The sequence below is a fragment of the Pleurodeles waltl genome, chromosome 12 (genome assembly GCF_031143425.1).
Source record: "Pleurodeles waltl isolate 20211129_DDA chromosome 12, aPleWal1.hap1.20221129, whole genome shotgun sequence".
In the NCBI taxonomy this organism is placed as follows: Eukaryota; Metazoa; Chordata; class Amphibia; order Caudata; family Salamandridae; genus Pleurodeles; species Pleurodeles waltl.
This window is the reverse complement of record NC_090451.1, coordinates 215086792-215104536: the sequence shown is the minus strand read 5'-3', so window position 1 is coordinate 215104536 and position 17745 is coordinate 215086792. Positions and strand designations below refer to the sequence as shown.

General features: G+C 47.3%; 1 protein-coding gene across 1 annotated transcript in view; it reads left to right on the top strand.

The window, feature by feature from the left end:
- Positions 1-17745, top strand: part of FANCA (FA complementation group A) — a 701003-nt gene that overhangs the window by 113597 nt on the left and 569661 nt on the right. Inside the window, exon 11 of the mRNA XM_069217268.1 lies at positions 12677-12789. Within this exon, the coding sequence (XP_069073369.1) occupies positions 12677-12789 (113 nt within the window). The remainder of the gene's footprint in view (positions 1-12676; positions 12790-17745) is intronic.

Sequence of the window (17745 nt, the reverse complement as noted above, 5' to 3'; positions counted from 1 at the left end):
CGCTATTAGGGTATCCTCCATTGTTTTCACCCTTTCTGACAATTTCCGATGGTCCACTCTAAGAAGATTTAAGTCTTGCGTTACTGCGTCTATCTTAAATTCTAAGGAAGATTTAGTGTCCATGATAGCCTGTAGTACTTTTTCGAATTGCACAGAATGCGTTTGGAGTGTGTTTTCGAGTGATTGCAGAGTTATATTTTGCAGTTGTTCAGTATGCGCCAGGCCGGGCGTATTTCGCTCCTGGTGCTTTGTCGTCCTAGATTTCCCAGCCATTTCTTCCCCTTGCAGATGTCTCACTCGACCGGGGAGGGGGGACTGTGTGGATATGAGTTTCAGTAGCCGTGAACTTTTCGAGTGCGTCTATGCTTCTTCCAGAGTGCAGAGTCTTTGGAGGCTTCTTCGTTTACTTTGCGAGGCAGGTCCAAAGAATTGTGTGGGTTGGTGCTATGACTCCTGCGGCAGTTATGGAAGGGGGGGTATGGGGGGGGGATCAGACTTCACTCTCGGAGACGCCCCAGTCCCGCTGCTCCCGCAGGGCATGAAGTGTACAGTATGTGAGCTCCTCACCCCTAGTTGAGTGCCCCTAGCAGGGTCCCCCTATGAGAGGGGGAAATCCAGGGGATCCACGCTATCTGCGTGGGAATGCCTTTGTCCACTCTCAAATCAAGGACAGGTCTCCAAGTGCACCCCTGTGTGGGAGGGGGGAGGAGAAGAGAGGTCCGCCCCCCGTGCTGAGTTCTCCAGGCCGCTCCCCGCTGAGGCCGGGCGTCGTCTCTCTCATTCCCCTCGTAGGGGGGGGGAAGGGCGGAAAGGGAAGAGGCCACCCGTCTGCAGCAGGCGTAGCGCACTTCACCCTGATCACAGGTGAGCGCTCCCTATGTTGTGTTCTCCTGCTACCAGAGTGGCCCCCCTCCCCAGCCCGTGGTCCCCGGCCCGAACGCTATGGGCCGGCCCGCGTCGCCGTAGCCAGTGCCAGATCCGAGCTATGTTCTGTAAGAAGGGGGGGGGGGGGAGCGGAGTGCGGCGGCCGGCAGGAGAGGGCCGAGGAGATCCGCTCCAGGATCAGGCTTCGCCTCGGCGGGGGGTGTGCGATCAGGGCCGCGGTCGCCGCCCAAGGAGGGGGGGAGGGGGAGGAAGTCCCCTCTCCTCTGTTTAATTTCGCCGGTCCCGCTCTCAGCAGGATCGGCCTGTGCAGGGGCGAGGAGCTCCTGCTCCGTTTGTTGCTTGGTGGGGAGGGTCGGGGAGGGGAGCGGAGTGCGGCTCCAGGCAGCTAAGGGCCCGAGAAGGCCGGTCCGGCGCCCGGGCCCTTCCGTACCACCAATGTCCCAGGGCCCTGGCTCTTCTCGCCGCCTCCGCCCCGTCCTCACCTGGCCTCACAGATGGTCTCACACCTCGAACGCCGCTTCTCCGGGCGCCTCCTTTCTTTCTCTGGAGTCCCGCGACCGAGTCGAGGTGCCTCCAACGACGCTCCGGTGCCGATTTATCTGCATGTCGAATCTAGGGCCGCACCGGGGACAGGCGCGTCCCGCCCTTGTTGAAGCGCCCTGTCCGGGGGTGCCCACCAGGATCTATCAGCTAGGCCCGAGTCGGAGCTCCTCGTTCAAGCGTCCGACTCGTTCGCCATCTTGGCTCCTCCCCCTCCTCCAGGCCAAGATTGATACTTCCCTGGCCTGGCAACCCCCAAAACGCAGACAGAATGAGGCCTTCCTGGCCCTCACTGGATATTGAAGAGGGTTTGTTATGGAATATGTCATCCATGTTGCCCCCCTTGACTGAGCTGATTTCCAAGAAGGTGATCAGGGCGGAGGGCTGTTAGAAAGCCTTTGACACTTTCAAGGAGGCCATGTGTACAGCACCTGTACTCAAGGCCCTTGGCTTCTCCCAGGAATTTATAATGCAGACTGATGCTTCAGAGCATGCCATAGTGCCTATACTGTCACAGTTGAATGAGGAGGGCCTAGACCAACCTGTAGCTTTCATCCGTTGAAGCTTACTTCCTATGGAACAGAGGTTGAATGCTATTGAGAGAGAAGCTTTTGCTGCTGCCTGGGCACTCTAGAAGCAGAAAGCATACCTGGTTGGGACTCACTTCTGAGTTCGGACAGACCACAGGCCCCTCAGATGGCTCATATAAATGAGGGATAAGAATACTAAACTGTTGCAGTGTGTCCCCTGGGAGAGTTCCTGTTAGGATAAGAAGGCCCAATCATTAAGTCAACAGTTCTTAGGCCCAATAATAGTGCTGGAGATTCGGGAGAGCAATGCTTTCCTCCACCTGGTGTTGTGTCATTGTGGAAGGAAGTGTCCAGTACTGGGAAAGGGGTATTTTCCAGTATATGGCGGCTCGAGGGACAGTGGAAAACGTCCTCCATCGCTCCACGTCACTGCGATAAACCTCCAAGATTTTCTTTAGGTTTTCCTGGAGCTATAATTCCTAAAAATGCTCCCCCCAAGTCACCCATCGAATGTGGTAACTCCGGCCCAGTGTGGGTCTCTCACACCCACAGGGAAGGCCATTGACTTGTGCCAGTTAATGTGGAATCCTGCATAGGTCTCAAAAATGTCCAGAATGCTCAGAATTATCTGCACGGATAGTGGGGGGATCCACCAGGTAGAGGAGAATATCATCCGCTTATAATGAGACAACGTCCTCCCATCACGAGTACCATCTGAGGCTCCCACCTGTGTATCGATTTGGATCCACGATGCCAAAGGTTCAAGACTGATCACAAAAAGTAGGGGTGTGAGCAGGCAGCCCTTGCGGGTGGCCCTGGACAGGCCAAAACTTTATGAGAAGACCAACTTTTCTCTGACTCTTACCACAGGGTCCCTGAATAGGAGATCAATCCAGGATAAAAAAATACGGACCAAAGTCCATCTTGTGGAGTACAGCCATCATATAAGGCCTCTCCAAAGAATCACAGGCCTTCTCGGCGTCAAGGGCCAGGCGGACCCCCGCCTTGCGAAGTGTCCTAGTGCGTGCCAAGCAGCCTATCACTCTTTGCAGGTTACACCTTGTGGCCCTGTACAACATAAATCCAGATTGAGCTGGATCAGCAATCGATTCAACCACATGTATGAGGTGGTGTGACAATCCTGGCTAGATTTTTTTAGTTACAGTGTTTATCAACGAGATCGGCCTATCTGAGGCACAATCTTATGTGGGATTCCCATCAGAACAATCATGCCTTCCCAAAGGTTGTGTGGCAGGGTGCCTATCTCTGGCCGTGTAACATAGAAGCATGGGCTTTACCACGTTGGACGTATCACTTAAAAAAAATTAAAAAACGAAAAATAAAATCTGCAAAGAAACCATTGGAGCAGGTGGTTTTACCATTGTTCACCTGGGAGATGGCTGCGGCGCCTCGCCCTTGGTCATCTCTCCATCCAGCATCTCAATCTGATCAGGGCCTAGGTGAGGGCTTGGAAGATCTCCCAGAAAGCTCTCTCACTCCCCCTGTTCAGGTATGGTCTGCGCCCGGTAGAGCTGCTCCAGATATGTCCCAAAAGCCTGGGCAATGTCGAGGAGAGTCTCTCAGCTCCATCTCTTCTGTTCTAATCCCTCGAACCAACACTGCCCTTGTTCTTTCTTGGAAATCCATGCTAGGAGTTTGCCAGCTTTATTGTCCACCTTGTACAATCTGATCTTAGTGGCTCAGGAACTGAGCTCTTGCTTTAAGTCTTGCCTGAGATTTATACTTTCGCCTTACATTTTACACACTGTGGGCCTGGTCCCTGGTTGGGGCGGCCACATAATCAGCTTCTTGTTGTAGCAATTTTTCCTCAAAACACCAACACTACTCCTCTCTATCCTTCTTCATGCCCACCCACTGTGCGATTAGGTGACCCTGCAGGGCTGCCTTCTAGACCTCTCACACATCGGCTGCTGATTGGACCTAGCCCTTGTTTTCTGCAAAATATCTATCAGTGGCCATAGCTACCAACTGTTTGGTTTCCCTGTCTTTAAGTTCCCAGGCATCTAATCTCCATGTCGCTGTCCTACTCGGCACACCCATGTGGACCACAGTGAGCAGGGGGAAGTGGTCGTAGATGCCCGGGGATGGCGGAGAAACTGCCCATTTGGTGTTTGGGCTCCAAAAATAGTCCAAGCGGGACAAAGCTCCCAGGGAAGCGGCTGCCAGGGTGTGCTGCCCTCCACTGATTGACAAGGCCCATTGCCTCTACAAAGGTGGCCGGTCACCCTTCAGGCCATGGCCTGTCACCCGTCCCCATCACTCTATCGATATCTCCTTGTAATGTCAAGTTGAGGTCACCCCCAATAATAGTCAGTGCATCTGGAGCATTCGCCAGCCAAGACCCCATGCTTTTGAGGCCTATAGATATCTGCACGGATTGTGGGGGATCCACCAGGTAGAGGAGAATATCATCAGCTTATAATGAGACAACGTCCTCCCATCCTGAGTACCATCTGAGGCTCCCACCTGTGTATCGATTTGGATCCACGATGCCAAAGGTTCAAGAGTGATCACAAAAAGTAGGGGTGTGAGCAGGCAGCCCTTGCGGGTGGCCCTGGACAGGCCAAAACTTTATGAGAACGCCTACTTTACTCGGATTCTTACCACAGGGTCCCTGAATAGGAGATCAATCCAGGATAAAAAAATACGGACCAAAGTCCATCTTGTGGAGTACAGCCATCATATAAGGCCTCTCCAAAGAATCACAGGCCTTCTCGGCGTCAAGGGCCAGGCGGACCCCCGCCTTGCGAAGTGTCCTAGTGCGTGCCAAGCAGCCTATCACTCTTTGCAGGTTACACCTTGTGGCCCTGTACAACATAAATCCAGATTGAGCTGGATCAGCAATCGATTCAACCACATGTATGAGGTGGTGTGACAATCCTGGCTAGATTTTTTTAGTTACAGTGTTTATCAACGAGATCGGCCTATCTGAGGCACAATCTTATGTGGGATTCCCATCAGAACAATCATGCCTTCCCAAAGGTTGTGTGGCAGGGTGCCTATCTCTGGCCGTGTAACATAGAAGCATGGGCTTTACCACGTTGGACGTATCACTTAAAAAAAAAAAAAAAAACGAAAAATAAAATCTGCAAAGAAACCATTGGAGCAGGTGGTTTTACCATTGTTCACCTGGGAGATGGCTGCGGCGCCTCGCCCTTGGTCATCTCTCCATCCAGCATCTCAATCTGATCAGGGCCTAGGTGAGGGCTTGGAAGGTCTCCCAGAAAGCTCTCTCACTCCCCCTGTTCAGGTATGGTCTGCGCCCGGTAGAGCTGCTTCAGATATGTCCCAAAAGCCTGGGCAATGTCGACGAGAGTCTCTCAGCTCCATCTCTTCTGTTCTAATCCCTCGAACCAACACTGCCCTTGTTCTTTCTTGGAAATCCATGCTAGGAGTTTGCCAGCTTTATTGCCCACCTTGTACAATCTGATCTTAGTGGCTCAGGAACTGAGCTCTTGCTTTAAGTCTTGCCTGAGATTTATACTTTCGCCTGACATTTTCCACCCTGTGGGCCCGGTCCCTGGTTGGGGCGGCCACATAATCAGCTTCTTGTTGTAGCAATTTTTCCTCAAAACACCAACCCTACTCCTCTCTGTCCTTCTTCATGCCCACCCACTGTGCGATTAGGTGACCCTGCAGGGCTGCCTTCTAGACCTCTCACACGTCGGCTGCTGATTGGACCTAGCCCTTGTTTTCTGCAAAATATCTATCAGTGGCCATAGCTACCAACTGTTTGGTTTCCCTGTCTTTGAGTTCCCAGGCATCTAATCTCCATGTCGCTGTCCTACTCGGAACACCCATGTGAACCACAGTGAGCAGGGGGAAGTGGTCGTAGATGCCCGGGGATGGCGGAGAAACTGCCCATTTGGTGTTTGGGCTCCAAAAATAGTCCAAGCGGGACAAAGCTCCCAGGGAAGCGGCTGCCAGGGTGTGCTGCCCTCCACTGATTGACAAGGCCCATTGCCTCTACAAATGTGGCCGGTCACCCGTCCCCATCACTCTATCGATATCTCCTTGTAATGTCAAGTTGAGGTCACCCCCAATAATAGTCAGTGCATCTGGAGCATTCGCCAGCCAAGACCCCATGCTTTTGAGGCCTATAGATAGTAATCCTGTGTGGCAATACCATGATCCCAAAACCATGATCTCCCCGTAGCACCGACTGTGGACTGCGACTTGGCATATCATTCTTGTCAACCCAGGTATTGATCACCTCCAATGGCAGGGATCATTGGACCAGGACTCCTGTATCCCCCAAAAAATCCTTCATGCACCATCAGCGCATAGCTGCCTCTTACCAAGAATCCACAATTATTACCCTGCATATAGGTTTCCTGCAAGAGGACTGTCAGGGTCATGTCGGAGTAAGTATCTCCTCACCACCCCCCTCTTGAGTTTATCCCCCAGGCCATTAACTTTCCAGGAGAATATCTTGAGGGTCAGATTTCGCCCCAAGCCATCCATCACATTACCACCTATTAAACCTGTGACTCTCCGCTGTGTCTCGCTCCTCTGCCCCCTCAGGACCCAGATCACTTTGTCTGTGTCCTTGAATAACAGTGCCCCTTGCTCAAAATCCCCCCCCCCCCCATTCACCTTGCGCTACGGGTTTAGAACTACCAACCTCTCCAGTGCCCGAGATGCCTGTCGCCCCAGCATAATAAGTGTCGAGGGTGTCTACCACCATGTGAGGGGGTGACTCCCCTGGATCATCCTAATGTTGTGCCTTATGGCGCTGGGGGAGTAGACCCACGGGAGTCTAGTAGATGGCCCATTTTGTGCTCAGACTCTCCAGTCCGCACCTCATTACCCGAGCAGCTCTGCAGTCACTGGAGTCACCACCGGCCTGCTTGCATTCTCTTCACTGTGTAATGAATCCTCTGAAGCATTTTCTTGATCTTCGGAAGTGTGTACCAGCTCAACCCATCTATTGCTTGTGGGTATCAAGCACATGCATTGCGATTCCGGCACTATCTTTCCCCATTCCATCGCTGCCCAGGCCTTCGTCAGAGATGCTTCCGAGAGTCAGCAGGATTTATGTCTTGATTTGGGTCTGCACCAGTCTCCTCCTCCCGGGACCTTTTACTAAGTCGGCTAACTGCAGCCCTTGCCCCTCCGGTCCAGGTCTAGGCTTCTGCCGCTGAGGCAAAGAAGTGGGTGTAGTTTTGGGCCACTACTTGATGTTTGGCGAGGAAGATGGGCACATATTTCAAATCTGTGGCCAGCAGCTGTTGTTTTACAGCGACAAATGTTTCCCACTGGCGCTGAACTGCATGAATGTAGTCAGGGTAGAGGTTCACAGTTTCCCGTATCACCTGCCAGTGTCCATGCACTTGGGGACCCTGGAGGATGTTGCCTCTATCTCAATAGTTAAGAAGTCTAACCATCACTGACATTGGTGGGGGGAAGTTTGGGTTTTGGAGGACCTCCTTGCACTCTATGGGTTCTCTCAACCGTGAAGAACTTGGAGGCCTTTCTACCCATGACCACTTTCAGAAGCCAATTTTTAATGTAATGGTCCATACTGGCCCCCTCTGTATGTTCAGGAAGGCCCACCACTTGGATGTTATTGCATTGTGAGCGCCCCTCCACATATTCCACTCTATCTCTGAGTTGCCTCACTTCTTGCCGCAAGGCTTGAAATTGTTTGCTGTGGTCTGTGGTCCATGGCCATGGACTGTAGCTGGTGTATCGCAGTCTCTATTACCCCCACTCTGTCGACCAATTTGCGGTGATCTGATCGTAAAAGGCCAAGGTTGAAGGCCACTGCATAAATTTTGCCCTCCAGTGTTGCCTTAGTGTCTCCAGTGGCTGCTAGTATTGCTGCTGTGTGTGGCTGTAGTCCCTCACTCAGCCCAGGATGAACAGTCATAGATTCAACCCACAGGCCCGCTGCAGAGGAGGCGGCAGGCTTGGCTGCGATTGTTTAGTGTGCACTATCCTTTTTGCTGATCCAGTATTCGATTCTTGTGGACTCACTGTCTCTGATGGTAATGGGGTGCGGAGACCGGCTGGCGCCAGAGTTCACTATCAGCCCCCAGAGAGGTCAACCATGCACCCTCACGGCCCACCCTGCCCTCAGCTGGGCCAGCTCCCCAGCCCTGTAGTGGGACATGCCCGGAGCTCAGTGCAACCAGCCCTCACCAGGACCACCCATTCCCCCCAGTCATCACGTGCACCCTCTGCTCACCTCAGTCTTTGCTCCCTGGGAGATCAGACACCTGCACTGGGCCAGGTTTGTTATGGCCAAAGCCCAATTGGGTGAGATTCTGCCTTCTCTGCCACACATGAAAGTTGGACTGTGAGCCGCTGCCTTCCTGTCACAGGACCAGCTCCGCAGCCAAGCTTGTCAGCAACTCAGATTGCAGTTCCCCCAGGGCCGGCCGGGCCAACGTTCACCTTGGGGGTTGGCTGAGGTCCTAGTATCCTGCTCCGTTATTGTCACTGGCCCCTGAAGACAGGATGTTCGCTGCCAGGAGGGCCAGTAGCGTGAAGTTTCAGAAGCTTGTGTCCAACACCATCTTCAGCTGGCCACGCCCCAATTCCCCCACTTTCAGCTGTAAGGCGGAATATGTTAGGCCTTTCAACCTTAAGGTGGTCTCCTAATCAAACATTTTGCATTTTACCCTCCTTTTTTGCTGAATTATTTTTTGTTGGCCTTAGGTTTCTGCACCCTTTACCACTGCCAACCAGTGCTAAAGTGCTTGTGCTTACTCCATAAAATATGGGAAAATTGGCATACACCTAATTGCTATTTAATTGACTCCTTAGTAAAGTGGTAAAATATATATCTAGGGCCAGTAAGTAAATGCCGTTAATGAGCTGCAACACTTAATGAGCCACCCACTTAAGTAGTCCCTTAAAACAGGTGTCAGGTCTGCCATTGCAGCCTATGTGCATTGCTAAACTGCCAATTTGACCTGGCAAAATAAACCTCTTGCCAGACCTAAAATCTCTTTTTTAAGAAAAATGTCACCCGTAAGGGTAGGCCCTTAGCAGCCCATAGGGCAGGATGCAGTGTATTTAAAAAATAATTGGCATGTACTTTTAAGTTTTATATGTTTTGGTAATAATAACTCACAAATTTGTTTTTCACTACTGTGAGGCCTGTCTCGTAGGGTAACATTAGATTACCTCATTACATTTAATAAGTGACAACTTTTGTTTGGGAGCAGGTAATTATGTCACGTTTGGTGTCTAATGAATTGTAATTGGCAAACCTCTTTCATGGTTAAGTCAGATTTTAAGTCTCAGTTCTGAAAGTGCCACTTTCTTGTCTTAGCATGTTGGTGCCTGCAGCCTGTTTCTTGGGTCACATGACTGGGTGTAGTTGGCCGTGGAGTATTCCTCCAAGACAATAATTCAAAAGGGGGCTCGGTGTTGACAGGATGGGCCATCCTGACAGGATGAGGGAGGAGGAGCATTGCACACCCTACTAACATTTCAAAGGAGCTGCCCCAGCACACTCACAAATGACTTAACACTAGCCTTTTGTCACCCCAGATGTCCTGTGAATAGGGCAGTGTGTATGTGTGTTTGGGGGGGGGGGGGCGGTAAGCTCTAGAAGCTTTTTGCTTTTTAAAGCTGGCACCTCAGACCCACTCTTCAGTTCACTTCTGGACCTGCGGAGGACTCAGAGGACTGCCAGTCTACCATCTACATGTGGCCAGGAGAGTACTTCAGGGGACTTCCCTGCTGCTCCAAGACGTCTGCCCAGCTGCCTGAAGTCTGCCATGTGCCCTCGGAAGAATGCCCTGCTTTTGGAGACCGGCTTTTCTACTTGAAGCCAGGACTTCCTGAATTACTTCAAGGGCTAGTTGTCTGGCCTCCTGATCAGAGCCTCAGGGAGGGAAAATGCTCCAACCATCTTGACCCACACCTGGACCCAGCCTAGCCCGAGTAAGCCCTGACCCGCATAGTGGTGCAGCGCTGGTTCCAGGCTCTTGGAAGTGGTGCTAAATGTGCGCAGATAGTCCAAATCCAAAATGTAGGACTTAGAATATTTTCAGCCAAAAAGTGCCCTGAGAACCAAGAGGAGCATTGTACCTACCAGCTCATTATCTGCCCAAGGTGCATCACCGGTTGACCTGACTTTGTAGTAGCTCACGCTACATTCTTCTCCACAGCAGCAAATCCTTTTGAGTGGCTCTTTGCAGAAGGGGTGTCCTGCCTTATTGAGCCCTCAGTCAGCTACAGCTTTCGTCTTCGTCCTGCTGGACATTTTTGACTTCCAAACAAGAGACTAACTTTGAACATAGAAATTTTCACCACAGGTTCGTCCAGCGGCTCCCCGACATCAGTGCAACCCCTTAGATACTGCCTGGTCAGGGCACTTGAAAGAGCAACCTAGTTGTACTAGTTCTGTGAAGGCAGCTTCAGAATCCACATCCTCTTTTGGTGAAAACCATATAAAAGTGACATACATGTTTTTCCAGTTTCATGTTTTGTTCAACTGAGAATGGGGTACTCCACAGAGTATTCAAAGGACTACTGGGCAAATAAGGTTTGTTAAAAATTTTAAAATCCAGGCTAGTGAATTCTATAACTTTTTGAGGCTTAGATTTTTGCTCAGTGCTTATAACATCCCTGATCAGACCTTCATTGGTTTTCTCAAAAGTTAGCAGCACCTCCTTTAAGTGATCACTAGTCCCCCCTCACCTGGTCTTAATTGAGTAAGTCACAATGGAAAAGCCAAAAAAATATTTGTGGTCAAAGATTCTTGAGATTATTGCATAATATAACTTTTGCTAAACCTTTTCAGTCTGACAATTGATTGTATTATAGGTGTTCATTCTTGGCCTCATTTATTCACCACACACTCAACCAAATGAAACTAGATGAAGGAGCTGTGGACAGTCTTGCAATTTAAGAAGATTCCTCATTTAAGTTACATTTTATGCAGACCCTTCTCTCATCCTTTACTTTTTCAGTTTTGATACTTTGTGTAATACAGTATATTAAGTGAGAAAAAATGTAAAAGTTGAATATAAGTAATTACACCAGGAAAGCCTTTACTGCCTTTTTAGGTTGGGTAACCTCTGAAATATCAAACCCAGCTCACATACTTCAATTTTATTTAACACTGATTTTCTTTTATGGATAGTTTCTAATGCAGCAAGCGACTTATGTACCCTTGAGAAAAGGAGAACAACATCAGGGACTCTAATTTGATATCCCCTACGTTTATCACTTTCAATGAAGAAAACGAGTAGAGAATATTAGTATAGTTATGAGGTAAAATTGTTACAGAATTCTAATATGTAAGGATCTGTGTATCTCGAGCTCCTCCACACCTCAAAAAATATGTTCAATAATGCCCAAATCAGTGCTCAGTCCACTCAAATTCCCATTTTTTGTGTCAACTAGGAAACACTATGCTTCAGTGGCATTATCAGTGGGTAGAGCAACCTGCCTAGTTTGCCTCTTTCTTGAATAATTGCACTTAGCTGGTAGTCCCATCACCTTTGTGCACCTATGTTTAGAGGCCAGCCTATGGTGTCCCCCTTCACCAGTGTTCTTTACCATTTACATACGTCGTCTGATTGAATGTATCAAATGTAACAGCTTCTCTGTATTAATGGCTATGTTGGGCATTCAAGAGAAGATAGCAACTTTAAACATGTTATTGTGCTTGTGCATGGAGTTGTTGTGATTGACATTCATTGAAATAAGAATCTGTCACACCTTCTTGAATGAATGATAAAATGAAGTGCTCTTACAGTGCATGTTCCAGTGGTTCTGTATTATTTTCAGGTGTAGAGTACACAAAATCCCTGATATGGCTGAATTGGGTGTAAAGGGAAGTTTACACCTCACTTAGTAGTAGTAGTGTGAAAATAACACACTTTCTGCACTAGGTTTCCCAATTCAACTTGGTGGTATTCATCTGGAGGTAGAGTGGAGTTGTCAAGTTTTGCAAACCGAAAAGAGGAACTTATAGAGTTGTGAATGGGAAGGTAATACTGCACACGGAAAATGCCTCACCTTGTAGTTATTGGTGTTTACTGGATGTTGCATTACCTCACAAGCTACTGACATACTTGTTGAGGGTCAGTGTGACCAATGGAAAAATTGTGACAGAAACGTTATAATGGACGGTATCACACACCTGCTGCACATAAATGATTTAAACTCTTTCTAATTGCAACTTGAATGAATGGTGATGATTATTGGCAGCATACTGATGCTAGTTTTTCTTTGGATTGGCATGATTATCAGGCCCTTTTCAGGACTCTTAATCTAAAAAAGTTTGTTGCCCATTTTCTTCATGTAGAATTACTACCATTGATCTTTTTTCATTACTTAAAATAGGCGTATGTGGTGGAATTATACAGTATTTACTTTGCCACACATTATGGCTTTAATGCAGCATTCTAAAGGAGACCCTGGGTGCTGAGGAATTTTATATTGTTTCTCACAGAACTGTTATTAACCAGTATTCCTAGTACTCTGAAGGTTTAAAAGCAAAATTGGTCTCCAGTGGGATTCAAACCCCTGACCTCTAAGTTATATACATCATTACACTGGGCTCATTAACTTGTTAAGCTATATTTCTACTAGTATCAGGGATGCGATCTCCTACTCCAGTGTACTTATCTCCTCACGCCCACATCCCCTAATGTTCTATTCACCGCTTGTCTAGCCGTCTCTATTACAGTGTGAGGGGTTACTATAAATCCTTATTATTTATGTATCTACAGGTTGCATGCTTTTGAGGTGATGAAATATGGGAGCTCTGTTCCTGTGGAATGCAGTGAACAGTTTTTCATGCACACGCTGACACAAGTGCTCACATACAGACCCTTGTTGAAAGGTAAGCAGTTTCTTGAATGTTTTTGCAGAACTTGTGGTAACATGGCTATTTAAACCCCCTCATTTCACTAATGGTGGTCAGCGCTGGAACAAAGTTACACAAACCAAGAAACTGATCTGGAAATGGGAAATGCTACTTCAAACTGAGCTTTGCCGCACTTCCTACTTCATCATAGACGAGACAATCATGGCCTGTGTTGTAGGGCCTCCTTCTTTACTAATATAGCAGGATGGTGTCTGTTTTTAGAACAGCTGTGCGTTGAGTCATGTTGAGTCATGACATCTACTTTCGGTCAAGCAGATGGTTACCAAAGGGTGGTTAGATTGCACACGCAGGCCATCCCGCTGATGTATCCTGGGTAACACTTGTAACTCCTCTCCTGACCTCGCCATCTGTCTGCGGGGTTATTAAGCTGTGGTTCTTCACTTTCTCGCCTTTCCTTCAGACACCACTACACTAAGCTGGAGATAGTCAGTTAAGGAGGGGAGACGACACCTTCTTTCTTCTTGTAGATTTTCTCTCTCCTTCCGCACTGAACACTGGACCTTGCGGCAGCACTCCACATCTCTGGAAGGTCCCAAGGTCAGATAGAGCAGTTTCGGGCCGAACAACAGATGTGTTCCTTGTCCCTGAGTTTCGGGTCCCTTTCACGCTCGCTTCCCCAAACAATATGATTTATGTCTCATCTGATAGCTTCTCCTCCATCTGCTGACCGTCACCAGGCACTCCCTTCCTACTCAAGGCTGAGGCCTCTGCTGAGGTCTCCCCCTCGTTTCTTACTGAGTCGACCTATCTAGGCTGGCAAGACCACCATTCTCCTCCAGTGGCCTTTTTCCTCTAATTCATGTGGCAAATAACTCCAAGGCGACTCTCCTGAATTTAGGAAGTAAAAGTGTGTGGGGGGGGGGCACAGATTAAAATGATGTTGCACGATTATTAGGGGCATTTGTGGCAGAGCTTGTTTATTTTCAGACCTTCCTCTTAGCCGGCCAAGCCACCTCTCCCTCTCATCTTAGGGACTTCAAACTGGTACTGGCCTTCTGGTGCTATCCATTAGCTAGCAAGACAGGCTACCCCTCATGCCAGAACATGCATCCATATTCAGCTACGACAGCACAATATTGTGATTTGACAGATACCTCTGCCTATCACAAGAATGTATGCCCATTCTCTTAGTGGCCAGGCAGCCTACAATCCACGCCTGCAATGCCGCACAATGGAAGAGGTTATTTCATTACTACATTTCTACATTTCCAACAAATCAGATCTTTTAAACCCTATGGTGCAGGAAGTAGTCACCAATCTTCTCTAGTTATAGAAGGAAGGCTTGGCATGCACACCGTTCACTTCCATGCAACTGCAGTTGCAGCTACATGCAGAACAGACAACACACATCCTTGTTCAGGATGTCAGTGATTAAAGCATTTATGGAGGGACTGCCTGGTACCCCATCATAGATCTAAACAGACTTGTGGGCCTGGCATCTGCAGTTTCTTTCCTGAAAGGTAGTATTCCTAGTAGCCATTACCTGGCCTAGGCATGTTAGTGAGCTGCAAACTCTTAGGGATCAGGTGCCTGTCATGCTAGTCCACAGGAACAGCATTTTTCTTTGAACCAGCCCTAAACTCCTCAAAGTACTGTCACCCTTTCATCGCAATCAAACCAGTGTTCATTCCACAGCTCGACTATGCAGCTGGAAGAGCATTGTACGTCTTAGATGTTAAAAGGTGGGTACTACGCAGACAGGACCAAATCATTGCACAAGTCAAACCAGCTGTTTGTTTTCATTTCTAAACCTCACATGGGTCAGCCTATCTTCAAGGCTGGTTTATCCAGATGCATTGTCAAGTGTCTTGAAATTTGCGACCTCAAGGCAAAAAGATTCCTCCACTGCCCCCTCAAGGTTCACTCTACTCACAATAAGAGGGCCAATTTTGCCTTTCTAGGCAACTTCCCCATAGCAGATATTTGCAAAGCAGCCACCTCGTACACCCTACACACTTTTACTAAGCATTATTGTGTAGGCATCTGGGCCCTTCAGCAAGCTTTACTTGGCTAAGCAGTGTTAAGGACATTGCTCCACACATCGGCATCATCCATGCAGTAGCCATCGCGGCTTTGAGGATATTGCTATGCAGTCTGTGCTACGCATGTGTATCTCCAGCCACACATGCTATGGACAGAAAATGCTCCTACCCTGTAGGCAACTGTTTGTAGCACATAGGGCTGTAAATTCACGTACACCCGCCACCTCATGTTCCACATTGTGCTAATTCACCACATTTGTCTTTCCCACAACAGACAGCCATCTTGTGACTTGAGTAACTTCTTCAAAGAAAAACAACTTGCAAACACCTGTATTTGTTTTTTTTTTAAACCCATATTTATCTAAAACCACGATTCAAGATATTACCTTTGTGCTGTAAAATAAAACCACTTTGAAGAAACCTTGTCTCTATGAGGAGACTTGTTTTCCACACGTAAAGTAATTGTAACATGCAGTCTGTGAGACAGTAAACAATAATTTTCTTATTCAAATGTCATGTTATTTAAGTAATCAGGAATTTGAGCTGCGAATTGTACTGATAAATGTGTGAATGTGCATTTAGTAGTACAGTTGCTCTAAATAGCGTGAATTATTGTGCTACATATATTTCCACTGCCATGGCATAAGTATATCCATTACACAGTGTCAATTGTCATTTGCCTAAATGATTGTGTTACTGCAAAGGGACCATGTTTGTTTGTTTGTTTATTCTTAGCTTAGCTCAAGCACACGTTATCACATGCAGGGAATTGCTACATGAAAAATGTGCTTCCAACGCTCTCTTCACTTGCACTGTTTAGGAGAGGGGCTCTTACGGCTTCCCCAGCTTCAAAGGCCACTGATCTGCAATAACGAGACCCGCATTGGTATGTGTTTCCTGATGTGCAGAGCTGTGGCCTTTGGAGCTGGTGAACCCCATCCACGTCCCAGCAGTGCCACAGCGTCTTGTGACTGTGGTGCAAATTAGTTAATGTGGACATGTAAAAACCCTAATAAACCATTCCTCCTTAACATTGTAAGTTAAAGCAGAATGTGAAGCACATTTTCTTATCTCAAGCAAAAGGGGCCTTGTTTATATACCTTTATTCCTCCTCAGACAATGCTGCCTTTCGTTAAGTTAGACAGCTTTAAACAATATCTGCAACTGCACCTCAACCACAACCCACTTTGGACTCCCCCCAAACAATGCTGCCTGTCAGTTATTTTGTTAGACAGCGTTAACAATAGTTGTGACTGAAAAAACACAGGATGTGTGCAAAGTATACAGGATAATGTTCACCTTCACTTATTTTAGATGATGGGTGTCCAAAAACTGACCAAAAGGGCAACATTTACATTCAGCTTTACATGTATCTGTATTGCACCTCAGACATTGGTGCTTTCATTAGCTATGCTAGACAACTTTGAACAATAATTGTGTCTGCACCTAAGCCACAACCTTATTTTTATTTTCAACTTATCTGTGCCATAAAACAAGCTTCAGGGACACAATTTTGCTGTGCTTTTTAAAACAAATAGCATTCATTCCTAGCTCAAGCACACGTTACCACTTGACTGTTATACACACACATGATCACTTTCCATTTCCTTAGAGATACAAAAAATATACTTCCCACCTCTCTTTACTTGCAACGTTAATTTCATTCATCTCTTTTTGAATGTGCACCTAATTAATTTGCACCTTTTCCATCAGTTTAAATTGGATTATTTCATAAATTAAAATCAAGTATTCCTTTTTACTAAACACAATGCGCATTTATTATCACACTACCCATTATTCACTTTACGTATTACCTACATTACCCACCCCATTCTCCAGCTTTAGCATTGCTAATCTCCATAAAAAAGTGCAGTGTTTGCTATTTCATAATACTTTTTAAGACAGCTGTTGTTTGTTTGTTACTTTGCGTCCATTTCAGATTAGAATTAAAAGCTCATTCCATCCCTCACACATTAATAAATAACAAAAGAATAATGGTGCTTTCATAGCAATTTACAGTAAAACTTTAAACTTACTGTACAACCAAAGTGCTGTACAGCACAGCTAAAATAAACTAAAGAAAGAGCACTTGTCGAGGCGAGACCTATTGGCTTTGGCACTGCTTATGTGTTTTGCTAATAACTTTGGTGCCTTCTGCCGAATATTCACAAAACTTTCCATAAAAAAGGTCAGCCACTTCAGGTGCTTTCTGGGAAAGTTTGTGGTGCTCCATCAAGTGGGGGCAGAGAAAAAGAGGTGGGTGGTTTCAAAATGTTTTTCCCTAAGCAATTGCCATAGGGAAAATTAGACAATGATACAGAAAAAAGGATGGACAGAATTAAATCACATTTGGCAGAAAATTCGATCGGTACTGAGAGAGCATTCTTTTTGTGATTTGGTGTAATTCTGTCAAATTGTTTTAGAGAAGTCAATGTTCAAAATGTATAGATATCTGTTGCCAAGGGCTCTCGCGAGAAATAATGACAAAAAATTAATTCTGATTGGCAGGTCTATGGGAGTCCCATGGGATCAAGCAATGTGATTAGCAACCACAATATGAAGCAAAATTTTGTGCCTATTATTACAGTGCTCAGAGACTGGGTCCTCAACTACTGAAAATATTTTTTAAAGCGTGTAGAAGCGGGCAGGGTGGGGATACCCAGACCCCTTTGCTCTTGTGCGGGGGCTCAGAAGTCACTGGGGAGAGGTTCTTCACAGACCCAGGGGAGCCAGCACGGCCCCCCACATGTTAATTGGGACCAAATAAATTCTAAGAAAGAAAAGTACAGTTGTGGGGTGCCGAAGGACATGTGTGCTAGGAGTTGGGATGTTGGCTGTCAGCGTGGGTTGAGAGGACAGGCACTTAAGACAGCCCCACACGGCACACTGCAGGGAGTTGGCTGCCCCTGAATGTTAGGTGTGGTAATTA